General features: G+C 41.2%; 9 protein-coding genes across 11 annotated transcripts; 5 read left to right on the forward strand and 4 right to left on the reverse strand.

The window, feature by feature from the left end:
- Positions 1 to 1664: 1664 nt before the first annotated feature.
- Positions 1665 to 3439, forward strand: LOC129587504 (peptidoglycan-recognition protein SC2-like). Its single transcript, XM_055481296.1, has 4 exons — positions 1665 to 2008; positions 2121 to 2298; positions 2601 to 2719; positions 3133 to 3439. Exons 1-4 carry the CDS (start codon positions 1903 to 1905, stop codon positions 3309 to 3311), a joined length of 582 nt encoding a protein of 193 aa, XP_055337271.1. The 5' UTR covers positions 1665 to 1902; the 3' UTR covers positions 3312 to 3439.
- Positions 3440 to 3651: 212 nt separating this feature from the next.
- On the reverse strand, positions 3652 to 7696 carry LOC129587494 (leukotriene A-4 hydrolase-like). Its single transcript, XM_055481280.1, has 14 exons — positions 6903 to 7696; positions 6350 to 6504; positions 6173 to 6284; positions 6028 to 6096; positions 5775 to 5894; positions 5606 to 5710; positions 5398 to 5538; positions 5210 to 5304; positions 5035 to 5146; positions 4782 to 4926; positions 4390 to 4718; positions 4248 to 4330; positions 3961 to 4065; positions 3652 to 3881 (listed from the first exon to the last, which is right to left on the reverse strand). The coding sequence occupies exons 1-14, from the start codon at positions 7419 to 7421 to the stop codon at positions 3755 to 3757; spliced, it is 2217 nt and encodes a 738-aa protein (XP_055337255.1). The 5' UTR covers positions 7422 to 7696; the 3' UTR covers positions 3652 to 3754.
- Positions 7587 to 11131, forward strand: LOC129587498 (cytochrome P450 2J4-like). Its single transcript, XM_055481289.1, has 9 exons — positions 7587 to 8332; positions 8405 to 8476; positions 8647 to 8763; positions 9071 to 9385; positions 9478 to 9516; positions 9686 to 9946; positions 10132 to 10278; positions 10485 to 10616; positions 10717 to 11131. The coding sequence occupies exons 1-9, from the start codon at positions 7987 to 7989 to the stop codon at positions 10761 to 10763; spliced, it is 1476 nt and encodes a 491-aa protein (XP_055337264.1). The 5' UTR covers positions 7587 to 7986; the 3' UTR covers positions 10764 to 11131.
- Positions 11132 to 11289: 158 nt separating this feature from the next.
- LOC129587493 (serine/threonine-protein kinase Sgk1-like) lies at positions 11290 to 16299 on the reverse strand. 3 transcript variants are annotated; one of them, XM_055481279.1, is made up of 13 exons: positions 15907 to 16299; positions 15065 to 15544; positions 14243 to 14518; positions 13988 to 14136; positions 13443 to 13593; positions 13217 to 13323; positions 13084 to 13141; positions 12852 to 12962; positions 12661 to 12765; positions 12382 to 12531; positions 12143 to 12325; positions 11830 to 12075; positions 11290 to 11762 (listed from the first exon to the last, which is right to left on the reverse strand). In XM_055481279.1, the coding sequence occupies exons 2-13, from the start codon at positions 15515 to 15517 to the stop codon at positions 11487 to 11489; spliced, it is 2265 nt and encodes a 754-aa protein (XP_055337254.1). In that variant the 5' UTR covers positions 15518 to 15544; positions 15907 to 16299; the 3' UTR covers positions 11290 to 11486. The 3 variants fall into 3 exon arrangements, with proteins under 3 accessions (XP_055337254.1, XP_055337252.1, XP_055337253.1); XM_055481277.1 differs by having other exon boundaries at positions 15850 to 16298; XM_055481278.1 differs by having other exon boundaries at positions 15903 to 16297.
- A 1350-nt stretch (positions 16300 to 17649) lies between these two features.
- On the reverse strand, positions 17650 to 18573 carry LOC129587514 (histone H2B-like). Its single transcript, XM_055481307.1, has 2 exons — positions 18353 to 18573; positions 17650 to 18183 (listed from the first exon to the last, which is right to left on the reverse strand). Exons 1-2 carry the CDS (start codon positions 18442 to 18444, stop codon positions 17901 to 17903), a joined length of 375 nt encoding a protein of 124 aa, XP_055337282.1. The 5' UTR covers positions 18445 to 18573; the 3' UTR covers positions 17650 to 17900.
- A 253-nt stretch (positions 18574 to 18826) lies between these two features.
- Positions 18827 to 19861, forward strand: LOC129587509 (histone H2A-like). The gene is made up of 2 exons (XM_055481301.1): positions 18827 to 19217; positions 19455 to 19861. Exons 1-2 carry the CDS (start codon positions 18942 to 18944, stop codon positions 19638 to 19640), a joined length of 462 nt encoding a protein of 153 aa, XP_055337276.1. The 5' UTR covers positions 18827 to 18941; the 3' UTR covers positions 19641 to 19861.
- Positions 19862 to 20805: 944 nt separating this feature from the next.
- LOC129587516 (histone H4) lies at positions 20806 to 21896 on the reverse strand. The gene is made up of 2 exons (XM_055481309.1): positions 21740 to 21896; positions 20806 to 21296 (listed from the first exon to the last, which is right to left on the reverse strand). The coding sequence occupies exons 1-2, from the start codon at positions 21777 to 21779 to the stop codon at positions 21025 to 21027; spliced, it is 312 nt and encodes a 103-aa protein (XP_055337284.1). The 5' UTR covers positions 21780 to 21896; the 3' UTR covers positions 20806 to 21024.
- A 727-nt stretch (positions 21897 to 22623) lies between these two features.
- On the forward strand, positions 22624 to 23677 carry LOC129587512 (histone H3). The gene is made up of 2 exons (XM_055481305.1): positions 22624 to 23039; positions 23274 to 23677. The coding sequence occupies exons 1-2, from the start codon at positions 22758 to 22760 to the stop codon at positions 23400 to 23402; spliced, it is 411 nt and encodes a 136-aa protein (XP_055337280.1). The 5' UTR covers positions 22624 to 22757; the 3' UTR covers positions 23403 to 23677.
- A 259-nt stretch (positions 23678 to 23936) lies between these two features.
- LOC129587501 (cytochrome P450 2J5-like) lies at positions 23937 to 26989 on the forward strand. The gene is made up of 9 exons (XM_055481292.1): positions 23937 to 24377; positions 24439 to 24510; positions 24790 to 24906; positions 25049 to 25366; positions 25430 to 25468; positions 25551 to 25811; positions 25924 to 26070; positions 26219 to 26350; positions 26595 to 26989. Exons 1-9 carry the CDS (start codon positions 24038 to 24040, stop codon positions 26639 to 26641), a joined length of 1473 nt encoding a protein of 490 aa, XP_055337267.1. The 5' UTR covers positions 23937 to 24037; the 3' UTR covers positions 26642 to 26989.
- Positions 26990 to 27115: the final 126 nt, after the last annotated feature.

Raw genomic sequence — 27115 nt, forward strand, 5'->3', positions numbered from 1 at the left:
GCGTCCGTAGCGATGTAAAGCCGGTATCCTTATGAAGCTGATAATAAAAATATAAGATAGGGATATCGTTTTTCTAAATTGTAAATTATGGAAATAGGTAGCACTGCATGAGATTCTTAATACCGCAGTCGTAATCTAAACACACAAGTCATTCGTAGTACTCATACGAAGTGCCGGCAGGTACACTGTACATGCTATCATACTGATCAGATCTACCTTAATCATTTTTATTTATTTCAAACCATTACTATACATGTGTTTAAACGAAATTAGGAGAACCAAAGATCATTAAACATTTCACATTTCTCCACAGTGCCCATGACAGAGCCCATCTACCTTAATTAAACTGTTATATATGAAGCTCGTATTGACCCTACCGTTTGAAGTAAAATTCAAAATCTTCCTCTAGCTCATCCAACTTTTATATCTTACACATTTATCATGTGATTAAAACTTTTATAACGGAACTTCTCCGCACTTTTGTTAGGGTAGTAGGATAAGTATATAAATACAATACAGAGCTAGAATTACCTAAAATACTAATTATGCTATTATTATAGGCCGAGACCGCCGAGTTTGGACTTGTACTCGAGATCAGGTCTTTGTACTTATCCAGACACAGCTGCCGTACATGCTCATGCTACGAAACTTCTCTTAAATCAAAATTAATAGGAGTACTTCAAGTAGTGGTTTCTCGCTCTACAGTGGTAAGCAACAAATTTTATTGCACTAACAATAATTACGATTGCAGTGCTTACTCTGCAAGATAAATATTTATGCGCAATAAAAGTATGCTCGTACTCTTACAACGTATCTACCTCTGAACGGATTTTTCCTGGCATCGCCATCAGACTTCACCGGAAGTTACTTTCAAAGCGTGCGGTTTATTGACAGCTCTTGTGATACCGTAGAATTGTTTACTTCGAATATTTACGCTCGATGTGAATTGTGTGTGCGGATATCCTTGTTCAAAGCAAAACTAATCCCATTACTATCACCTATACTTGTACTGAGCTTTTTTGGGTGCTGTTGGACGACTACGATCTGAAATTCCCTGTAATTGCATATCTATCATCCGGTATTAATTCGAACTACCCTAGCTAGTCCTCATAGCCAAAATGTAAGTTCGTACGAGTGCTTTAAGATTAGTGGAACATGACATGCTGTTTTGCAGGCACCAGAGGAAACTTCGTCCTTTTGTTTTGCTGCTCAGTGGAACACTAGGAAATCTGAGTTTTTAATTACATATTCTGCCTTTCCTGTTCTTGAAATTTTGGGTACTGTTACATCCATCACTTCAAACTTACATCCTAAATGCTGTATAGATATGGATAATATGAAAATTACAAAATGGAGACACTAACAATAACACCGCGCGCAATAAATTTTCCAGTACTTGCGTCTATGGCCAATGCCTGAATTTATCTCACTAATTGTATTGTGTTCCAAGAAAGTGTTGCTTGTAGTTGCGGTTACTACCTTACTATGCAATGCATACAGTTTGGCACAAAACCTTTCTGTGCTGCAAAAAGATACCGGTATATCGTAATCATCCGCGGTAACTGGAGATTATTTGACGCATTGTTGGATTACAATTTCGTGAAACTTCCGCCAAGGTCAGATGTATCTTTGCTTCTACATCGAATAATTATTACTGATAATCCACAATAAAATCCTTATCAAACTCTGAATCAAAGCTATTGTGTGCAGCAAAACGCGGCATACGTTTGCGTTTGTATATGCGTATGACTAGCACTATAAATACAGCTACGAAATGATTTTGTAGTTGCTCACTGCTAAAATTTTCGGCATAATTCAGTCAGCTATATTTTACCACATTCACTCCGCAAGATTTTTAGATTCGCTGTTGCACGGAAATACGTCTATTAATTGTGGCTGGAAATGCATTTCGCTGTGATTGGAATATGTTGGGCTGTTATGCTGTTTGATGCCGGATTAGCAGTGCCTCTGGCTCGCACTAACAAAGCTGTCGCAATCGTCTCGCGGGGTGGGTTTCTCATTAGAATTTAGAATACGATGTAAAGTTTAAATACTGTACGATGGTTTATATTATTAGTGTAAAATACCGATCAAATTATTGCTGTACTTTATGTATGCAGCGGAATGGGGAGCGCGTGCAGCAAAAAACCCAGTAACTCTATCAAAACCGGTGACCTATGCCTTTATTCACCATACCGCCGGCGCAGCGTCCAGTGATCTTGCATCTGGAAAACGTGTGGTGAAAAACATTCAGAATTACCATATGGATTCCAATAAGTGGGACGATATTGGCTACAGGTGGAAAGAAAAACCTAATCGCACAAGACTTTTTGCCTCAGACTCTCAGTTCAGATACTTAATTTTGCATAGAGTAAATTTTGCATAGCACCGACATACAAGAGATTTCTTACCTGCATTATTTATCATTATCGTATCGTATAATATACAGCAAAAATTTTCTCCTTTTCATTCTGGCTACAACGTAAATTACTTAAATGAGCGCCTCACCAGATTATTCTGTTAAACATCATTGAGTATGTACTAAAAACATTTATTATTGTTCCCAATCTATGCTTGCTTTCTAAGTTGATCTTTTGCAGTTTTTTAATTGGCGGTGATGGAACAATCTTCGAAGGTCGCGGGTGGAACCGCGTTGGTGCACACACCCAGGGTTACAATTCTAACGGATACGGTATCGCCTTTCTGGGGACATTCACGTGTAAGATAAACAAACCAAAAATAAGGATGGTGTATTATCCACGACAAGCATTTGTATTAAAACAGTTAAAAGTTTTATCAAAGAGATAGAAAACGAGCGTACTGCTTAACTTTAAACTGTCGATAAGTGTTGGCTTGTGAGTAGTGAATATAATAATTATGTACTTCTACCACTACTAAACCGATCTATCTATTTTACCTACAGATATAATATCTACCTCGTTTGCACACCCTTTAACTGCTGTCGAGGTTTATCTCGATCGGTTATCTGTGGATTATTTATGCGCACCATTAACGCCAAGTCGTTAACAGAATGATTGGGACAAAAAAAATCTGAAATTTAGTTGAATTAGTTCTTATAATGTTATTCTATTGTACAATTAAATGTGGCATTTATTGTGCGTATGTTCGCAGCTCAATTACCAACTGCAAGGGCCATCAGTTCCGCCAAAGCCTTGATTGCTGACGCCGTATCAAGAGGCTTCTTGAAGCAAAACTACATCCTTAAAGGTCATCGCCAAATGGGCAACACCGAATGCCCGGGAAGCAAGCTGTATCAAGAAATTCAAAAGTGGGCAAACTGGAAGGCATAGTTGTATGATACCAAAATTAAAGAATGCTTTTTACCACATACCCTTACAAATTTGCGATCTTTAAAAGTCTATTTGCAAATCGCCTTTAAAGATACCTACTATCACAAATTAAAGTTTGTCATCTGTTGTGCAGCATGCTGAACAGTGTACACACAGAAAAATTCTTTGACTTCATAATTATGCCTAATGGAATAAAAAATTCATTTACTTACAACGTACATTAAACGTACATACATTAAAGCGAAAAAAGCAGACATTAGCTGCCAATCAGAAACTGCCGCATCAGGCAGGCTCATCTTCTCACAATTGTTATCGCACTCCATAAATCTGCAATCTGCAATTCTATTTCAAAGACACATGACTTTATTAACTTTAACTATGTAGATAAACAAAACCGCACCAAAAACGACCTCATGATGACCATAATATTTATCACAATATTATTAGGCTTTTTCAACCAAATTCAAATCTTTCGCTAACTGGTTAGCGGTTATAAATGCCATCGTATGCTGGTATTTCTTGTATGTTGCCACTGCAATATCTTTAGATTTATCCCAGGCATATAAATCCCTGAAATAATTTTCAGTATTATTCACCATCAGACGCTGCTAACACGGTTACTATTAAGGTAAGTGCAACAAAAGCCCACCTGAAAATGGGGCGGCAAAACTTCATCCGCTGATATTCCACCGCAAAGGCCAACGCCTGGGGAATCATATCCTCCCACTGTCCACGTATGCATAACCTCAGCCAGCTGTACTCATATCAAAAACATTGAATGAGTGCAAAAGAAAATCCAACTAAACACTCATAATTACCGGAATGCAATTTATTAAGAACGCGAAATGCGCTGTGCCGGCTGTGTGCATTCAACAAAGAAAAGCAATCTACGAGTACCTAAACAGCTATCAAGTGTGAAGTACATGTATTACATACCGGAATTTAATTTCCGCATTCTGCGTAGCGGAGAAATCATAGATTTTGTCCAATGCTCGAAGAGTCTCTACCGACAACGGCGGCTGCAAAATCCAACAAGTAAACATTTGCACAAATTTCACATCTCAGTTTCGCTATTCACCTCCAAAAGCAGCTGTGCAAGGAACTCCATTTTCTGAGCCGGAGAAAATTCCGCAACATCTTTATTCGAAAACTTCGAATAATCACTGCCACAACTGGTCCATCTTTCCCGCAATGCAGTACATTCTTTCCCTAACGATTCATCGTAATGCAAGTCGACCGGAGGGAATCCTGGCTTGTGAAACCATGCTTCCCAGTCAACACTGTTCAGCACATCCGGCGCCAGTGTTTTGCCAAAATAATCCACAAAAAACTTCTGGAAATCGAAGCTCGTTGCCGTCTTGTATTGGTACTTCTCGATCCATGCTTTCAGACATGGATTGAACTTTTCTGCAAATTAAAAAATATGTTTATGACAGGAAACCAGTTGTAAATCAGCGAGATAAACCATACCTGCGCCACCAACAAGCGTTTCGAGATAATACAGTAAACTATGGCCTTTTTCGTAGGGCACCGTTCCAAAAGCGTCATCCGGATCGGCATTTTTCAGGTTTGGTATCAGCTTAGTAAAATCATGTTCTACGCCTCTTGTCATAATCTGAAACACCAGAATTATTTGTATCCAATTTCCCGCCTCCACTTTCTGACCGCCCAGTTCAGTTCACGTGACGTCAGTTTACAAAATCGGCAAGACCAAATTTCGTACCTCCTGCTGTAAACCTTTCAAGCCTTCAATAGCTGCAAACTGGCGATGCTCTTCGCCCAACATTTTGCCCTTAATTTTTCTCTCAAGGAATGTAGTGAAGCCTTCATTCAACCTACAATCAAAATAAATGATACTGTACATTGCTGCGTTTCAGTGCAAGTCAGCCACAACATACCAGAAATGCTCCCAGTTCAAGTTGGTGACCAAATTTCCTGTCCAACTATGGGCAATTTCATGAGCCACCACGTTGGCTAGGGAACGATCACCGGCCTAACAAAATACCGTAATTGCAAGAAAGCCCATGAAAGCAATCGTCCAGATTCTAACAAGTGAGGTGTTTTCAAAAAGTATACAAGTGCATACCAATAGCGTTGGTGTCAAGAATGTAAGACAAGGATTTTCCATGCCGCCAAAAGGGAAAGACGGTGGTAAAACAAGAATATCATAAACACCCCAAACATACGGTCCAGCCAAAGATTCCGCTGTGGCCAGCATTTCTTCAGTCTGCAAATTAACACACATTCATCTGCTCTAACATAATGCATGCGTCAAATATTATGTATGGCCTTACTTCCGCAAATTCGAAAGCTGCCCGGTCAACCAGCGACGGCTCCGACCAGACATGACTTCGGGGACCGATTTTGCGGCTATCCAGTTTGCCCACAGCAATCGCCACCTACAAAGAACAGGAACCAAAGTGGATTAAAGAACCTTTACTGTGGTAAAAAAACTTTCCTTACCAAGTAAGAAGGGATAGGAACCTTCTGTTTGAAACGATATGTGGTCTGGCCGGCAACACTGGGCTCCTTACCACCGCCTACAGCGCTCATAAGGACAGTCAGCCCTTCTGGCACAGTGACCTGATAAAAGAAAAAGGTACGGAGTTGGGCTTGCGTTGTGCGGTTGAAGGGCAAACAACCTAATACTTAGTCGAAACCAAGATCAATCAATATGCAGTGGAAGCAATTCTTCCTAATTTAGATTATTTTTTACCTCTGCGGTATACGTTGCTTTGACAGACGGCGTATCCTGGCATGGGAAGATGCTGCGCGCATGAATGGCCTGCAAAGATTTAAAACCGAAAAAGCTAGATCAAAAACATCCAGATTTAAAAAAGTAAAAATAAAACGTTTCATACTTCGCTGTGGCTGTATAAGTATGGATCAGTGCGTCCAGCTGTCTGCTCTGGCTTTAACCATACGAGACCGGTTGAATTTGGGCTCGTGCTGTAGTAAACGCAAACTATCGCACTGAAAAGCAAAAACACTCGTAATTGCAACCTCCAATAATTAAAGGGATAAAAGAACAAAAGCACCTATCCATGGCAGGAGCTTTCTTAATAGGCATCACGATTTCCAGCCGCGCTCCCATAAAGTCGGCCTTTTTTCCCATGATAAATGGTAAATCTTGCTCGTGGTTACCATCTAGAAGAGTAACTCTATCCACGGTAATATCTCGGGAATCCAACACCTGAAACAAGCAGGAAGAATAAAAATTCGTGCATGGCTTGGAAACTGCAGTATATTAATCAATAATTATCAACAATCACGAAACTGAGCCAAGGTCTGCAATAACGCTGCAGTTCAAGCCCACAAATCTTTATAAGTAACATATTTAAAATTTATCAATTTCGACTACGTCTCGAAGTTAAGTTAACTGATAAAATAATAATGCAAGTAGTTTAAACTTTAAACTGAAAATTTTGCTGAGAAAAACCATTGCTGTGTTACGCCAATACGCACTGCGCTGCCAGTAGTCGTAACTGAAAACTGTCGTACTACTGTAAAATAAAATTTTCGTATCATGTCGGATGTCGAGCATTATTCAGTAGCCGAGTAAATTTCAAAAACAGGGCAAAAATTCCCTACCAGATTGGCATCTTCCGATGTCTGCTTGACCACAGTCAATTCAACGAATCCCTTCAGCACACTGTTAGTAAAATCCACTTCCAGCTTGAAGTGGATATGCTTCGTCGACCACCAATCTGGTCGCGACAGCGTACTGCAGTCATCCGCAAAGCCCGCATCATTCCCGGTCAGCTCCTGGTTCGCCATGTCGTCTTCACCTTCACTGTCGTTCGTCCACGGTGCAACACTACCGCCTTCGTCGTCGGAATGCAGATCCGTAAGATACTTCGCTGCAGGATTACCTTCAGCGTGCCCACTGGCAGTCATATGTGCAGGCTGTGCAACTTGGCAGTCCGGTGGAGGCGCCTGATTAGATATTCCGTTACGGTTAGGCTGATAACATTGCGATCCAGCTGGTACCTGCCGCGCTGATGAGATAAATACACATGCAAGAAAATAGATAATGCTAATTAACAGCACGGAAAGTAATCTGGAAATGACTAATCCATCGGTTTTATATACTGCGTCTCCTTGCTGCATCTGGACAGTACAGTAGAACGCAAATTATGGGAAGAAAAAGAATGCTCAACAAAATTTCACCCCGCTTCAAGCTGAACGTGAGCCAATACAATTGTGGATCAGTGGTATGACGTCTACAGTCAACATGACGTCAAAGAGTTTCGCATGCTCGCAAGTTGTTGATAAATGTTGTACATTTTGTACTATTTCTTTTGAAAGTTACATTAGATATTTATGTATAGCATAATAGGATCAGTAGCGGTGAATTAGTGAAGTCTTTGAGAGTCAATGTATTCGACGATGACGGAGTGAAACATAAATGTTTATCAGTGGTTGTGATAAATGTCCGCACTCTGCAGTACGACTGCGTCCGCCCATTAACCTTGAAATTAAAAAACGCTGCGTCACACCAAAAACTTTAAAATCAGCTGTTCGGTTACGTACTAGTACGTCGTACGGCTCTGCTTTTTCTTGAGTGACCGGTTTTCATAACTTTGCAATAGTTTCTTTAAAGTGCGTACATTTTTGAAAAGCGTCTTTTGGGACTTGTCTATCGGATTTCGGATTTTCTTACGGCAGTGGCACGATGCTGCTGTATTTGGGAATCATCGCTGCTGGTCTTCTCGCCTACCTGTTGCGCAAGTGGTTCTACTGCATCTGGGCGCGCTATGTTGTTAAATCGATCCCCGGTGGTCCCTTTCCCTTGCCCATTGTGGGAAATATTCTCGAGATCGACGGCAAAGCACCGTTCGAGTCCATGGAAAAATGGGCCCATCAGTACGGGAAACTTTTCACGATGATGATGGGCAGCGAGGTGGTTTTGGCCATTGCGGATTTGGATCTGCTGAAGAAGGCTTTCAAGGATGATCGCTTTTCCGGCAGGCCGGAGAATTTCTTTTTTGATATCTGGAGAAGCATGGGGTATCCCTTAGGTGAAACTTCCAGAGTATCCTGATTTCTGAAATATCATTTTCCATCAAAAATCTATCAGTCGGCTGTTGTAGGCTTCGCGGGGTTGGATGGCGATGTCTGGAAGGAACATCGTCGATTTTCCATCCATGCTCTAAAAGATTTTGGTTGGTGTTACTGTCAGATGTCTCTATCGTTGCTTATCCACCTTTCTTTTTCCGGTTGCAAAATCATTATGTTTCCGTGTCTTTAAATTTTCTATTGATCTTTTACACTTTTTTCTATTCTTGCCGATTTGCTATTTGGGTGTTTGCTTTTGAGCAAAAGTATTTTTCAGGATTTGGAAAATCTGCAGCGGAAGAGCAGATCCAAAAGGAGGCTGGCGAACTATTGAAAACACTCTTGGACAGCGGTGGGCAGCCGATGGATAATCATATACCCTTTTCAACAGCGAGTAAGCATAGACCATATTTTTCAGCTGTCAATAATCACTGTAAGAGTACACTGAGTAGTTGCGTACTATGATTCCAAAAAAAAGTTTATGATTGTATAATAACAGTTTGCAGGTTTTGTTTTTTACCTTTGCAATTTTGCACTGTGCAATTTTGCACGTGCAGATAATTTCAGTTTAACTGCACAGTTTAAATGGAAATTAACATTTTTATGGTCAATTATGGATGAATCATTTAGCCGTACCGTTTATATTGTGAATTGTAATGTATCATATAATTCTGACCACACGTACAAGTGTCGTTTCCTAGCCTCCAATGTGACAGCTATTATGATGTTCGGCACTTCCTTCAGTTCTCAAGACAGCCGCTTCAACTACTTCATCGAAGCGGAATCGCAAAACTTTAAAGACTTCGCCAATATGTCGGTACTGGACATGATCCCCTGGGCTGTTCACATTCCGCCCTTTCGCAGCTGGGTTAAGAATTTACGGAAACGCATCGAAAAACAGCTGGAACTGTTGCATGAACTAATATCCGAGCACAAGCAATATTTTGACCCACAGAATCCTCGTGATTACATTGATGCATTCTTCAACGAAAAGGACAAATCTGCAACATTTACCGGTAATTACAATCGACACAATGCATTTAGTAGATATTTATTGATTTGCGAATGAATTTTGCTGGGAATGAGGTGTGATTAATTTATTTTGCAGATGGTCAACTTTTAAGCAACGTACAAGATTTATTTTCTGGTAAGGCCAACATTTCCTTATGATTGTGTGAAGTGCTCATTGTATCGTTCGTTATCTTGTAGTATCGTGCTTCATCTGGCTTCTCTCATATTTTTTCTTGTCCGTTTGTGAATTTTCTGCAAATTTGAATAACACTCCAAGTTCCCAACCTAACTTGAATGCTTTTCAGCGTCGTTTGAAACTACTGCTACATTTCTGCGTTGGGCCATGCTGCTGATGATCCATCATCCAGAGGCGCAAAGAAAGGTCCAGGAGGAAATCGATCGGGTTATTGGACGCTCCGGCTTGATTAAATCAAATGACCGCTCCCGGTTGCCGTATACAGAAGCCACTATATTAGAGATATTTCGGTTTGCCAATTACATCCCATTTCTTCTGCCTCATAAAACGTTGGAGGATGTGCAGTTTGAAGGCTATACAATCAGAAAAGGTTAGCTATGGACGTTACACTTCTAGTTTGATGGGTAATCGGCTACTCTGGAGATGTACGTAAACTTTAAATGTTTCAGGTTGTGTTGTTTTGTTGTTCATTGTTTTCGGTACTTAATTTTTTGCTGGTGTAGTCTGCACATAATCTGTTGGGTACTTATGCGCTCAATGGTTATTCTGTCATAGACACTACCATAATGGGACTCGGCTGGGTCATTAATCGCGATCCCGCCTTGTGGAAAAATCCGGAGGCGTTCATTCCAGAGCGGTTTCTGGATGACAAGGGAAATGTCAACCAGTCTACGGCATCGAACGTGATGATCTTTTCTACCGGTAGGAGGAGTTGTGTCCTGTCGGCTGTCCGCACAATAACAGAGATCACCTAACTGATTCTGAAGATTTGGTGCTGTTTTGATGTCTGAACTCGCATTCATGTGTAGCTGGGCGTTGGAGACATATTATTATGTATAGAAGCACAAAGAAATGAATGTTAGCAACAAGGTTTTAATACAATGGACAATGTATTTGTGTTGTTTCAGGGAAACGCGTGTGTCCAGGCGAACCGCTAGCTCGCATTGAAACACTGTTATTCTTCGGATCCATCTTGCAGAAATTCAACATTACCGGAGAAGGCAGTGCTAAACCGTCTTTGAGTCGCGTTGATGGCTTAAGTAAGTGCTTCGGTTCTAGTTGATCAGCTACCGTTCCTAAGTTTTGCCAGTACATATAAAAAATCGGAATACATTTAGACTGTAATCGTTATCGTTTTAGCTTTGACTCCGGAACCATACCTGATGCGAGCCATTCCACGAAAATAATTATGGTCAGTTTACAGAAACAGCGAAACCATAGTTTTTACCGGTTTTTTTATTTATACCATTGCGCTTATCGAAAATTGACAAAGTGGAGTTGGTTTTGTCGTTTGTGATTGCGACGACCCGGTGCTGCTGATTTTTGGAATGTCAGAATGTTTTTCGTGAGCTCATCTTTCAGATATTTTTTTATTCCTAGACTTGATTGGAAGTTGAATAGTTTTTGTTATCGGCTTCTTTCAGCCTGTTCAAATACAACAGAGTGCAAACGCGGGCAACACCACTAAACTACCATCGGCACTTAAACTTTCTAAGTAATTCTTTATCCTATTTTGGTCTTTGTCCCGAGAGCGGGTACTTAAAAATGTTTGTTATCCACAAATATACCTAATTCTGACCTTAACGGAATGAAAGACACACTGACACGTGTACCGGAAGATGCTGATAGAGTGCCAATGTGGGGAGTGCATAAGTGCCAAATATGCGAATCGGTTAACGAATACTATCGTAAATATTATTACTTATATATTAATCACTCTAGTTCTATTTAATCGCGTAAAATGCCAACAATCTCCGGCGCTATTCACAACTTTTACCAATAACAGGGCGAAATAAAAAAAAACAATCTCCAAGTGTGCAGTTTATTATTGCCGGTTTCGAAGATCACCAGTGAAGAATGATAGCATGCAGCACCGGACCAAATTACACACGGTATGAAAATACACTGGTTTAATGAAATTCGGGTCGTGAAACATCAGTTGGTAGCCCAGCAGCGAGGCCAGGCGAAACGTAGGTAAATCCCAAAAACGCATTATCCTGCTCCATGCTGGGCATTCCCATGGCACCCACGCCCACTGCTAAACGATCCCCATGACCATCACGATGTTGTGCTCCCGGCATTCGACCGGCTCTCACACCGTGACTGGTAACACCACCCACCACCGAATTCGGAATCGGCTCCTGAGTGAATTCGGGATCAATATGTCGCAAATCGTAACTGCTGGTCTGCAGATATTCGACACAGTATTTTAATACATGAAATTTCCGCCAAGAAAACGTTAAGGTAACGTACCACATTTGGATTATATGGCGGACGAATTTTCTTTTGAAGCAGCAGCTGCCAATCGACCGGCCGAAAGAAAGCATGGGCAGTCACTTCTTCGACATCGGCATGGTATCCCAACCGGAAACGCGGATCTTTCTGCAGTAAATGTTCCAGCAAGTCCCGCACCGTTTCGGATACATTGCTGCGTAAGCGTAGCGGTTTATGCAGAATACTATCATACATTTCTGCCGTATCACGGCTGTAAAATGGAGGCTACAAAAACCGAAAAATGAAATAAAGTATCTTTATAAACTATTCAGTTCATGGTCGCAACACTTACCAATCCGTAGAGCATTTCGTACAATACAGCACCCAAGCACCACCAGTCTACAACGCTGGTATATGGTTGTTTGCGGAGAATTTCCGGAGCCAAATACTCTGGGGTGCCGCAAAATGTACTAGTTGTTCCCTGCATGGATATGCCTTCTTTGCACAATCCGAAATCTGTCAGACGGATGTGACCCTAATGAAATACTCATAAGTACATCTACAAACATCAGCAGGAAGAATGATACTAACCTCAGAATCCAACAACAAATTTTCTGGTTTCAGATCCCGGTAAATTATTCCTAGTGAATGCAGGTAGCCCAAAGCGGACGCGATTTCCGCGGAGTAGAAACGGGCTCGCGGCTCAGAAAAGTAGCGCTCACGTTGCAAATGGTGGAACAACTGTAAGTAGAAACCACCATTCAGAAATAACGAAATGAAAACAAAACAATCAGAATCAGTAAATAACGGTATTCTTCTTGCAATACTACACAAAAGCGAAACTGCAACTAGTTATTACCACTCCCTTACCTCTCCACCATTAACATAATCCAGAACGAAATACAGCTTATCCGGTGTTTGAAACGAAAAGTGGAGCCCGACTAAGAAAGGATGCTGCACATTTTTCAGCAAAATCTGCGAAGAAGACAAAGAGCCGTCAACCATCAGGAAATTCTCTGGCAGTCACGAAATTGATGTTACTCAGCAGCGAAGTTACTCACGTTGCGTTCACTCATGATATGCCGAACTTCGTTGTTTTTTCGAATCTGTTGTTTTTGTAGAACTTTTACGGCGTACAATTTGTCTTCAGCACGATGCCGTGCTAAAAGAACCTGAAGCGAAAAATCCATTACTACCAAGCGAAAAGATGTTAGCAACGTTATTAAACCCAAAGATTACTACAAACATTAAAGCAATTCAAGACAGAGTGTGAAAGCGTTGAAGTACTAGTACCTTTCCAAAACTTCCTTTACCAATAACCTTTAGGAAATCGAAATCTTTCGGTGTCATTCTGCGAACATAAGAAACCAAGCACGATAAGCTGCGTCTACCCGATAACGACCAGACGGGTCAGCATCTGCCTTACGTTTTTCGTTCCGAGGGACCTAAATTAATATCATCCGCTGATTTTCCGTTCGCTTCCGGTACCGCACTAATTTTGTCAACCATATTTTGCCCGTTGAGCGGCTTTGCCTGTAAATGAAACGAAGGTGATAAGTTAATCACAGTTCGTCAGCATCCATTTCAAGCAGTCCCACGAAAAGCACCAAAATGGTCAACAAATAATTGTGTCATACAGCTCAAGTCCATACCCTGCCATAAAAATTGAACATCCTGTTGGAAGGGTCAGGCGATGGCGTCACACTGCGATAATCAAGTTGGGATGTCGCTACAGCAGGTGTTTCCGGCCTGGTAGCCGGAAGTGGAAGATAGACCAACTGGAGAAATTCCAAACTGCGTTCACTGTTAAGGAAACAAGTTAAATGCAACTGGCCAAGCTCGTGCTTTCCCTATAAATATTTTCGTAAAAGTTTCGTGAAGAAAACAACGAATTACAATGACACTGGATAACAATGCAAAGCTAAAAAAAACATATAAGAAATTCAAGGTCAGCACTAAGTAATCAAGAGAAATCTTTGAGCGAATAATAAAACTGGAATCAGAATTTTCCATCAGCTTATCTCAAACTAGAAAGAAGTTCACAATGCACCTTAATCTAAACTGAGGTTTTATATGCATAAGGTAAAATTCAGTTGGTCGACAGTACAACAACACCAAAGTCCAATCACTTAGCAAATCAATGGAAAACATTCGAAATAATCGACAACTAAAGACAGTTTTATCTCTCGGAACTTACTGATGCAGCAGACGCTCGTCTCGCACCAAAGCCTGGACGAAATTGTCTAATCCCTGGCGACGATGTTCAATGAACACCGGATCGAAATTGTTGCGCAAAAGTCGCTTCCCTGGGAGCTTTAAGGCGGCATCCGGATACTGTTTTTTAAGCTACAATAAGATTAAGTCCAAGTCCATAAAAACCAAGCATAACTAAATTTTGTATGGTAAGACGGTATGAATATAAAGATTAAATTATTCCCCACATTTGACTTACCACATCGTATAACTGGCTGAACTCGGCGTATCGATGCGAAACTGTCCAGGACTGAACCAATTGGCCGCCTCCGGCATTCTTACTGGTCAAACCATTCGGATTTTGCCGATGTGGCGACGTAAATCCCGATCCACCCGACGGGTTAAGAAACGGGTTAGTACTGCGGCCATTATACGCTGTTTGCACTCCTCCAAACTGCCGGGAAGCAGACTGATACCCATTAGAGAATCCTATCGGATTTGGTGGAGGTTGCACCTTGACCGCAACCATATACGTCTGCAAAATAATTTGCCTAAAAGTATTCGAAAATCGGAAAGTACAAAGTATTCAAACTGAAATACCGCAATACTTAAAGGGATTAAGCTTATACACATTACATCATTTCACATGACCCAATGGCTGAATAATTTGAATTCCAAAAATGCTGTTTAGGTAAATGATTGCTATCCGTTAACAAACGAGCCAAGGCCAGCACACTGTGAGATAACAACAGCAATTAACAGAAAAATCAAATTTTGTCTTAGTTAACCAAGATGAATTTCGGAATTTTCAGTCAGCTCTCAGCAGCATTTACTACTGCACATTTGAAATAGAAGTATCTTTAATAATTACGTGCAGATATTATAGTCAATCTGCAATTAGGTAATATGTATATAAGTTCATGGTAATATCAGGCATAGCACATCATATTGTACATGTATATTCTCACTCAAACAGAAAAATTCTTGGGTTAAATGCTCAATAGCTCATTAGAAATCCTTATGCAAAATGTACTGCAATGTATGTAGCTATATTTATATTGACAATATATAAAAAACATACTGTATATTTTTTATTGTCCCAGCTTTCGAACTGGCTTTGCACAACGGACGCGGTAACTGTGTACGAAGCCGTCAAGGTTTTCGGTGGGAAATCTCCCTGGACAGTGGACCGCGGTGATCCCGCATCCTGTCCTCCATCCTGGGAATCGGTCGTCAGTGTGCTGACCGGTCCCGTGATAACCACCGTCGGCGCAATCATATCCACCTTCGTATGGGTGACACTATCATCCGTCATCGCTTTCTGACCGACTCCAAGCGCGGGCATGGGCGACTGATTTCGACGTTCATCGGCAGCACTGTTATCAGCTAGACGGACGAAACCAGCCTGACTCGGACTACCGTTCACCGGCGCCTTGTTGGCCGACGCAACAGGTGAATCGTCGCGTCTGGGTACGTAGTGGCCATTCGACGCCACTGGAAAATTCGCGTTCAATCGGTCATTATGCAAGGCCATCGTGTCCAAGTGAGCAGACTTTTATGCCTTCAACGGAAAAGAAGACGGATAAATTAACATAAATCTGTATTTTAGTTTAGACGTATCTTACTGCATAAACAAAGCGTTTTTTTCAGTGAGCAAATCACGTATGTCATGCGAATACCGTAATTAATATTAAATCGTTTTTAAACATCTAACAAATTTGGATTACACAAGCTGAAAAAACGCAGTAAACCTTTTAGAGAAAAACTAAATTCATCATTTAGCAGCAGCCAGTTAGCTGCTGTCCGTCAGCATTCACTTTTTATGACAAAAGCCGTAAAACATAAGTTTGAACCATAAAAACTTACTCTTTCCGGAGTTGCAATAGTCCCCTATATTATATATAGAATATACGTCTTACTGACGGCAGTTTCCAAAGCGAGACCAATGTCCAAATGCTATGCAAAACGCAGTTCTCTCCTTATCAGTTCTTCGGCAGCGGAAGGCACTCACAGTCACAACCGTAATTCTAAACTTTGTGGAAGAGAAATCGTTAACTTCAGCACAATGAAACTGACGTAAGGAAAACAACACGCGTCTGCCATCATTTGGCCACTGGGTCGCGACTGCTGATGACAACAAGGCAATCGCCGATAATCATGTTACATAAAATCAGCTGCCAGCTGCTGTAACGCGGCAGATATCGCGCCGTAGATAACCTGTGGTTAGTTACATATTTCGCGCAGATAGCCAATTGATAGAGGCATTCAATTTCATAATTAGCTTCAAGAAAAACTGATTATCAGGTAATTCACCTCAAAATCCAAAAGTACCAGTCGACAGATTAGCGAACTACGATAGTTTTCGGTATCAGTTCAACAGCGCGCCGAACCATTTGCCAAGTGCTGTTCTCTTCCGCTGTCCGAAGGTGCGCCGGTTGGGTGGATAAATCATCATAATAATAAACCTGACAAAGTGACCAGACTGACATTGAGTTCAGGAACAACCGGGTCACGTTACAGAAAAAATAATTCTTGTTACAGGTTGCAGAAATAATTCTATTTTTAGTCTATGAAGTGGTCATTACCAAACGAAATAATAATATTATTCTGCATTCCCGACTTTTACTTGTGTACTTACTTATTTTACGGCGCAAATCGTACTTATTGCTACAATATTTCTGCTTTAAATGATTGTAAGATGTCACAATTGACAATTATTTCATTCGTAGAAATATTAAAAATATATTAGAAATGCTGGACGTTGTCGTTGTCAGTGTGTCACGTTGATCGTTTGCAGTTTCCTGATTTTTGACGTAATCATAAATTACGCACAAATTACGTTGAGCACCAAAGAACTATGCAGCGGTAGTGGGCATGTTGGCCGGACAGCTCAATCTTCGGAAGTGCCAACCGGCGCCGATCTTTCCCGTTCACCCGTCCACGTTCCCCACGACCAAAAAAGTCCCGACAAATTTGAAAAAACTTTAAATAATGTTTGCTAGCAGAATTTTTGCACCAAAAGTTTTGAACTTTTTACTGCTTATTAATTGTAGTGCATTGTTCGGTAACTACTAACTACTTCGGTTGTTCCCAGGCCCTTCGCGAGACCCCTGTGCAATCCCTGTGCAATTTTTAAAAAAAAAACTTGTTTCCTAACCAAGAAACAAGTTGAACTGCAGATTTAAAAAATTCGCTGTATTTTTCGCGAATTTTTGTTTTGGTTTTAAGCTATTTTTTACCGAACTTCCGTGTCATCTCGCCCAAAGACGGGAACGAGACTTTCCCGACATTTGCGAAGGTTCCGTTCCTGACGATTCCCGCCCAACAGCGAGCTTTTCTGAGTCCTGATTATGTCGGGAGTCGGGACCACAATGTCATGCATAATGCAGTTGACCGTGAACGACAGCCACGGGAAACATACCCTACTGAGGCCTACTCGGGCAATATAAATTTTATAAAATAATAGTGCTGTATTTACCTGCTGGCTGCTTATACAGTGTGTACATAGTACATACCATACGGAAATCTTTCTCAACTACTCGTACGTTTGTTTGCAGCTGTGCAAAATATTGATAGTAGACTGTTGTTGAGAAATAATTACATTTATTGTTATTTTATGTTTAATGCTCTCCCTCGGAAACGATTTTACACCGTACAAAACCAATGCATTCGTCAGCCAGTATTTAATTCAATTTGATCGTAAGCTCACTCTTTGCTGCTGAGTGCCGATTTCTAATTTAACAAGACAGCAAAAACAAATGCAATTTTAAGTTCTGTACATTCCAAATTTCTCACTGACAGTGACAGGCGAACAATGATAACACGTTCACTATAAGCAAAACAAGTACTTCGTAACAATTCAAACCAGCAGTAAAGCTCAACGGAAGATTGAGAAATTCGAGATTCAGATCAGAGTTCTACTTGTTGGCACTGGTATACTTGGTAACGGCTTTGGTTCCTTCGGAGACGGCGTGTTTGGCCAGTTCTCCGGGCAGGAGCAGGCGGACGGCGGTCTGGATTTCGCGGGAAGTGATGGTGGAGCGCTTGTTGTAGTGCGACAGACGCGAGGCTTCCGAGGCGATCCGTTCGAAGATGTCGTTGACGAAGGAGTTCATGATGGCCATCGCTTTGGAGGAAACGCCAGTGTCCGGGTGCACTTGTTTCAGCACCTTGTAGATGTACACGGAGTACGATTCCTTCCTAACAAATAAACAAAAAATATGTAAACTAGTTGTTAAAAATGCAAAATTGTTAAGAATGCAGTGCGAGATTACAGTAGCAAGTTGTGCTAACATACGAAAGCATTAGTACTTAACTGCAAATTACTCAATAATAATAATTAATAAATGCAAATTCTGCAATCGCGTACCTCTTCTTGCGCTTCTTGGCATCAGGATTGCGGATTGCTTTTTGGGCCTTTCCAGATTTCTTCACAGCTTTTCCACTTGGCTTGGGAGGCATTGTGATGGCGATTTACTAACCAGATTCAATCAAACACACAATCAAAAGCGAGCGAAAACAATGAATTACTTATTAGAACTTTGCGTCGGTTTGACCAAAGTTAGAAAATGCTGTCTCCGAAATTCTCAACTGAAGATGTGGCGCACTAGCGGGAAGCCTTTATACCAAGGCCATTACAATCACCAAACTGATAGCCACGCCTTTTAATCCTTGCGCAAATAGCCTTGGTTAGAAGTTCTTTGGCGTGGGCCAATCACTGCGTTCCCCGATCTCGTGACGTCACAGAGATATTCCGAAGTTAACGTCGCGTTTATTGGTCGGTTTTATCGAAAAGGCGGACTCACATTTTGGCGAACGGCTATAAAAACTTTACCAACGCATCGTCGACTAGTTCATAAATTTCGTATTCGAACTTTACGTTGTTTCCAACTTTCCAAGTGCTAAGTGTTTGATACTTTTATCAGTTTTGTGAGTTATTTATCAGTGTTTAGTTCATCATGACTGGACGTGGTAAAGGAGGCAAAGTCAAGGGAAAGGCCAAGTCCCGATCCAGCCGCGCTGGACTGCAGTTCCCCGTGGGCCGTATCCATCGTATGTTGCGCAAGGGCAACTACGGCGAGCGCATCGGCGCTGGTGCTCCCGTTTACCTGGCCGCTGTCCTGGAGTATCTGGCTGCCGAAGTTCTGGAGTTGGCAGGCAATGCCGCGCGTGACAACAAGAAGACTCGCATCATTCCGCGTCATCTCCAGCTCGCCATCCGCAACGACGAAGAGGTAAAACCGTAAAAGCAACGCTTAGTTTTTGCTTTGCACTTTGCAGCTATGAAGATTGTTAAAGCTTCTTGATTTTAAAAATATTTTTCATTGTTTATAGCCGAAGCCATAGTAATTAACTCTAAATTAAGTATTAATATGTAACCGAATATTAAATATGAAAGTGAAAATGAATTTTCCAATTGTTTCATTCGTTTGGGCTTTGCTTTGTTTAAAGGTCTGTTTTTAACATTGCAGTTGAACAAGTTGCTGTCCGGAGTGACCATCGCCCAGGGAGGTGTCTTGCCCAACATCGCTCCGACGCTTTTGCCGAAGAAGACTGCTGGTGGTCCGCAGGAGACGCAGGCGGAAGCCAAGCCCAGACCAGCTGGAGGCAAGGCCAAGAAGCCAGTCGCTGCCGAAGGAGTCTCCCAGGAGGTTTGAATTTCATAACCGGAAGTTGTTAGTCGATCGATTGTTGTTTTCCGTTGAATGAATTATTGGCTTTGTTGATGTGCATTGTACATACTAAATACGAATCTTGAGTGTAGAACTTCATTGTTTTTTTTGTGCGCTTCGGCGTCACAGTGTTCATTGTCAGCACTAACAGTTTTCAGTTTACGGAGTTTGAATGTAAAACGCAATGAAATACCGCGGGAATGTGATATGCATTGGTTTATTGGTTCGCCGTAGGCCCGTAGTCCACCTGCAAGCCAAGAAAGCCGTAGAAAATGCAGTTTACGGCTTTATTTAACGCTAAACTTAGAAACTGAAATCGAATTAAATTTTAAAATTTAGGACAGTCATCTGAGTCATGAGTCATTCAGTCCACAATCAACGACATACCAAGACTAACCAGGTAACTTGTAGGTCAAAACAGTAAAACTAAACAGTACTACTAAAAGTAAACACTACCCCAAAGAACAGAAAACTGAGAAAAGATCGAAGAATTTTCATGAAAGCTTATTACAACTGAACGTTTTTACGTGCTTTACCGTTTAAATACTGCACAATGCACATTTCTCTGCTGTTGTTGATAGCTGATACTGCTGCAAATATTCCGGTGGTACGTTTGCCATACTCTGCACTCTGTACAGGCATTATATTCTTCGGTTTATCCCTGGCGGAAGCCGGCATACCTGAGCTGGACTGAATCAACGCCCGGCGGAATGGACATTTAGGCCTTTTAGGGACACCCGTGTGATTGTTCATTCAAGAAGCTCATAGCGACCTTATTGCTGCAGAAAAAACATTTTGTGTTTGTCAGCACATCAAAAGGATACTGGAAGATACGTAACGACTATGTATGTCAACTAGAAACAATTTTAAAATTGTAGGCTTCCGCTTATCTGTTATCACACCACATAACAGAAAGTTCAAAACCGATTCATCGATTTTCAGTGTTGAGACTGTTGACAGATAACCACTCTTCCGGAAAATCTGCTTAGTGGTAAATTGGTAATTATTAAATTTGTGGCTTTATGGCTTGCCGGATGTGAACACCTGACAACTAGTAATTGTGAGCTGTTGCTTTTTTGTTTGCTAACAAGTTGAGAAATAAGGAGTACCGTACACTTACAGGTGATAAAACACCATTTCAATTTTTTTCCCTTTTATTGATTCCACACATTTCACGGTTTAACTGATTTTGCTTCCATTCATCTTGCAAAAATTCAACGACAATAAACAATACACTAAATGATAACATTACGATCGACCGCAATCATAGGTGGGTAACTTGATCTGTACAAACTGCAAATACTACTGCACGTAAGACAATCAACAACTGCTGTGCAAATACAGTACAAATAAAGATCTAAGTATCTTATTAGAGACCAAATCCGTAGAGGGTTCTTCCCTGGCGTTTGAGCGCGTAGACAACGTCCATGGCGGTGACGGTCTTTCTCTTGGCGTGCTCGGTGTAGGTGACCGCATCGCGAATGACGTTCTCCAAGAACACTTTCAGGACGCCACGGGTCTCTTCGTAGATGAGACCGGAAATACGCTTGACACCACCGCGACGGGCCAAACGGCGGATGGCTGGCTTCGTGATGCCCTGGATGTTATCACGGAGCACCTTTCGGTGACGCTTGGCGCCTCCTGTAATAATCGCAAGGAACCTGTTACATTTAGCTCACTAACTTACTGTTTACGAAGGTGAAGGTGATTACAAAGGTGAAGGTACAAACTTAGCAGTATTGCATATGATGCAGCATATCGTTGTTTTTCTCATCAGATTACTTAAAAACAGAATACTTCACATAGGACGTCGCTAGTAATTGTTAGGTATAAACGAATGGCAATCCGCAATATTGAGTGAATATTCTTATTGTTACAAATTAGACTAAGGCTAAGTCTTGCGAAGTCACTTAAAACATAATTATTGCAGATTCGCTAAATAAGAGTCAATTAACTGAATTAAGACTTTAAGTTTAAGCTGTTTAACTGCTAATTAATACAAATTATTAATTACTGGTGATATAAAATGAAAGCATACGGCATACTTAAGTAATTACAGCACAATTTTAAACCAGTTCGCTCACCTTTCCCGAGTCCCTTGCCTCCTTTTCCGCGTCCAGTCATGATGCTTAAAAGTAAAAATTGAAAACTTTTACGCTTAAATAATAACGTAAGGAAGACTGAAAATAGCTTTCAGATATCCAAGCGATTCTAAAGAAAAAGATCGAAAACCTGCGGCGATCGTTGGGCTTTTATACGATGCTCAGTTGCTCACGAAAAAGGCGAGCATTTGAAGGGGTTGGTCAATGGAAGCAGTCAACCAATCCTAGCCTACGGTTTTTAGCGGCTTATCTCATTAGCTGGACAACCTAGGGGTGGACCGGGAGTAACAAGAAATCACAAAATGTTTTTTTATAAAGCGACAAAGCGTTGCTACGTATAATGCCTTTTATTTCTTCGTGAGAGAAATGAAAATGTGGAAAAAATTTTGAAGAAATTAAAATCCTCAAGATTCAAGAAGTAAAGCATACACTAGAAAACTCAAAAAATGAGAAGGAAATTGTCAAGGTAACGTTCGCGCCCCGGGAGAGCGAGAATTGATGACGTAGTCGTAATTGTCCCCGCCCACTCTTGCCGCCCAAATAACAAAACTACTCGTATTGTTTCTAGCTTCAAAGTTTTCACCTCAAAGATTTTCAATTTCCAAAGACTTCGTTTCCGTTTTTCTGTAACCAATAGAAGAATTGTGCTCAAAACGGTACGTATTTCAAAATACGCCAAATCGTTACATTACTGCCGAAGTTTTATAACAAAAAAACGTAAAAATTTTAACAAAACAAACAAAGATCGATTCATTAAAGATCACTTTCTCCGCCCACTGAAATATTAATCGGCCAATCATGGCATGGCTATCAAGCCTGCCTTCGGCAGCTTTTCGCGGCCTATAAAACTTGAACATCCTCGAGTTTTGTCATCAGTTGAAAGTTTGTTACGTTGACCGTAAGCTCCGAATTTGATTTCCACTTTTCTGTAGTTAAATTTACGTGTCAGCCGCATTTTTCGTTAATTGTTATTTGTTAATCAGTTGTCAAACGTATCGCAATGGCCCGAACAAAGCAGACCGCTCGTAAGTCGACGGGAGGCAAAGCTCCGCGCAAACAGTTAGCCACCAAAGCTGCTCGCAAATCCGCGCCAGCCACCGGAGGTGTGAAGAAGCCCCATCGCTATCGTCCTGGCACCGTGGCCCTCCGAGAAATCCGTCGGTACCAGAAGTCCACGGAGCTGCTGATCCGTAAACTGCCGTTCCAGCGCCTGGTCCGTGAAATCGCGCAGGACTTCAAAACCGATCTCCGATTCCAGTCTTCCGCTGTCATGGCTCTGCAGGTGCGTCTTGTGCGACAAGAATAATGTGGTACTGAAATAATTTGATGTACACATTGTACATACAGTAATAATTTGAACTTACGATTAGTGTGTGGTTCAAGCAGTACAATATTTCCGTTTCATTTATGAGTGATTTATCATACAAATTGATTAAAGTTAACTGTACTGGTGTTCAGTTTGTTTGTGGGATCACTGGGATGCGTTGCATAATCAATTGGGGTTTACTGTTTACAGGAAGCAGCGGAGGCTTATCTCGTGGGCCTGTTCGAAGACACCAACTTGTGCGCCATCCATGCCAAACGTGTGACCATCATGCCCAAGGACATCCAGTTGGCTCGCCGAATCCGAGGGGAGCGTGCCTAGACGGTTAAATGACGATCGGTTGAAATTCCGCAATGTGTTGGCTTTAATCTTAGAAGTTGCTTGTACAGTTGTACTTACCGGAGCGCACTTGTAACAGATTCTAAGCTTCTAATGTTTTTGCCATGTCGTTTCTTTTTTGTGTGAATAGTAGCGTGTCTGACTGCAATCTTTATTATCGCTTTATCTTCTACAATAATTACGACCACTGGAAATATTGTAAAACATGTCCCGTTGTTAATAAATGCATGGTTATCACTTATCAGACGGTCACTATGCAGTATGCACTGAAGATCAAACAAAACAGTACAGCTGAGATAAAGAACCAAGTTTTGCATCTTACAGGGCGAATTTTGTGAAATTATTCTTGTGAACAGAAAAAACTATGTAACCTTGTTAAAACTGTTTATTAAAAAAAATTGAACAAAACGTTAGGTGATGACTGCCGCCGAGTCAGATTAACATGGTGATGTCGCCGCTCGCCCGCACCAGGGGCAGACAAGAAGGTTAGCCTTGACTTAGCAAACTAGCAGCGATTAAAAGTCCAATTTTAAAAATAAGTTTAACAGATTCAACTTATGGCTTGGCACTTTAACAGTCGAGTGTTCTTATTGTGCGATCTTTTGAATTGCTAGGACATGGTGTTAGTGTTGATTGTTGCGCTGTGCGCCCTGTACCTCCTGCTTCGCACGTGGCTGTATGTCCTGTGGAGTCGTGGAGTGGGAGAACTTCCCAAAGGGCCCTGGCCAGTTCCCTTTCTCGGTGACGGCTTGAAGATCGACGGTGCAGCACCATTCCGCACGATGGAAAAATGGGTTAAAGAATATGGCAAAGTGTACACCTTGTTATTTGGCCACAAGCTTATTCTGGTCATAGCGGATATAAATGTATTGAAGAAAGCTTTTCGCGACGATAAGTTTGCTGGGAGACCACGTGATACCTGGGCGCTGGTTTGGGACGCTACCAAGCTGCCTTTAGGTGACTTACCTTAACGATGCTGTGCAAGTCTGGGATGGTTCTTATTACTGTTTGCGTTCAGGGCTTGCGGAGTCCGAGGGATCGGTATGGAAGGAGCATCGACGTTTCTCGTTGCATGCTTTACGTGATTTTGGTAAGACCGTAAGACCACCTGTTGCGTTCTGCTCTACTGCTCCGCGGTTGTAATTCTCGTACTAAAAATCATAAAATAATTTCTCTATGTTAATTTTATTATTTTTATGTTATTACCAGTTCTTATGCGCGTTATAGAATTGATTAATTCAACATTCTGACTGTTTGCAGGAATTAGAGAAAATTTGTAAGATTTAACTTAAAAACGAAAAGTGAAAGTGTTAGAATTTGTTTGGAACGTCTCTGAAGCATCCGCATGTATCACAATGGCATTTTACAGGTTTTGGCAAAGAAAGTGGCGAGTTGTACATACGACAGGAGACCACAAAAATGTTGAAAATTCTCGAATCAAGCAATGGGCAGCCTATGGATAACAGTCTACTTTTTGCAACCGCTGGTAATAACTGTTCGCAGATTTTCGCGCTTGAGTGCAGCGGTTGAATGCTTCTTATGCAGTATGCTCCTGTACGGATTATGGTAATATCGATCAGTATAGGCCTATAGGGATTTGTTTATCATTTGGCATTTGTATTCGACAGCATCCAATGTAGCAGCCTACATGATGTTCAGCGACACTTTCAACTCGGAAGATCCGCGCTTCATCCATTATCTGCAAGATGTGGCACGTAATTTCCGAGAAATGCCCAACGCGGGAATTTTGGAGATCTTTCCATCGTTGAAATTCGTGCCGCCGTTTTCCTTTACAATTTCCAAATTTCAAGCTCGTGTCAAGCAGCAAGTCACAGTATTACAAGATCTTGTTGAGGAACATAAAAAATCTTTCGATCCGGACCATCTTCGCGATTATATTGACGCTTTTCTCGCTCTACAACAGAAAAATTCACCGACATTCACGGGTTTGTGAGATCTCCGGTTAAACTGTACTTAAACTGTTGCGAAGATCATTTTTCGCTTTGCAGATGGTCAGTTGATTGCTGATTTGACAGATCTTTTTGCCGGTAAATGTTAGCTAAGCGAACAGCTATACTGGTTATGTTTAAAGAAGTGCTAAAATCGCCTTCACCGCATCTCTTACTGCAGCTTCTATCGAGACAACCGCTACATATCTACGTTGGGCGATTCTGTTTGTCATTGCGTATCCTGGAGTTCAACGGAAAATTCAAGCGGAAATTGATGATGCTGTCGGACGTTCCAAACAGATTGTGTACGCTGATCGCACTCGTCTCCCGTTTACGGAAGCCACTCTTCTCGAAGTATTTCGCTTTTCTAATTTCGGGCCGTTCCTGTTACCACACAGAGCGTTAGAAGATGCACAATTTGAAGGCTATGAAATTCCTAAAGGTGAAATTGCAAGCATACCGTAGAATTGTTGAGCCTACTATATTCTAAAGATAACGTCAACGTTCTGCAGAACATGTGACAGATCGTAATTAAATTACTTTTCTATATACAGGAACAACCGTGTTGGGACTTGTGTGGGCAATTAACCGTGACCCCGATTTATGGGGAAATCCGAGTGAATTCCAGCCTGAAAGATTTCTTGATGATTCTGGCCAAATCGATCAGCAAGCAACCGGAAATGTTCTTGCATTTTCTGTTGGTTAGTGCATTACGTTTAGCCAAATCGGCAGCTAAACTATTTTCCGAATTTTGAGTTATTTTGCATAAGGGCCATAAGGCGATTCTTGTAATATTGATTATGGGATCGTTGGTTTTGATTACACATGAGTTCTGCATTCGAATTTTAGGAAAAAGATCTTGTCCTGGTGAGCCCTTAGCCAAAATGGATTTGCTGATCTTTTTCGCCTCGCTTCTGCAACATTTCACAATCCGAAATGAAACGGACGAAGTGCCTTCGCTGGAACCAGTTAATGGTTTAGGTCAGTGCCGAACAGTTTATCGAAAATAATTGTGGAATCTGCCACCATTATCACATAAGGAAACTGGTGATTGTCACCGATGTTTGGTTACCTAGAGTAATCGCATTATACATATATTCTTCAGGTAAATGTAGAATATGTACACAGTACAGATAACTGGAAAGTTTTTTTTCGTGTTTACGGAATATCGATGCGCTTTGTAATATGTTAGTTAACCGAAAGTTGCTTTTAACTTTTTTTACAGTGTTGACGCCTCCACCATATCAGATGAGAGTATTCCTCCGGAAGTAAGGACAGGAAAACACCGTTTGTGAAACTTGGTACTTTAGCCATCCCAGGTCTTTTCGCTGATCTGTATTATAATGCAGCTAACGCAATGTTTTTGTGACCAAATGGACATTCGAGCAATGTAGTGACTGCTCTATGACCAAATCGTACAGACTTAACCGAATGTTTAATTATTTAATAGCGCTCTCAAAAGCAGTGTTTCACGTACGTTCCCTGTGTATGTTCGCACGAAAGTTTTCGTTGTACCTGAAATGTGATAATCTCTTGCCGGTGCTAAATTGTATTAAAGGTTGAGGGTTATGATAGTGATAAGAGCACATAATTTAGGGCTTACTTAGGTTAATGGTTTCTGGATATGACTTTTCAAATTGCCACAATTTTTTTCGAGCGATATCTGATAAGTATTGCATTAATTACACGATAATCATAGCCAAAATTTTTGTTTTTTTTATTACGGTGATACTTACTCGGTATACA

This window comes from Paramacrobiotus metropolitanus, unplaced genomic scaffold (assembly GCF_019649055.1).
Source record: "Paramacrobiotus metropolitanus isolate TYO unplaced genomic scaffold, Prichtersi_v1.0 Parri_scaffold0000025, whole genome shotgun sequence".
NCBI lineage: Eukaryota > Metazoa > Tardigrada > Eutardigrada > Parachela > Macrobiotidae > Paramacrobiotus > Paramacrobiotus metropolitanus.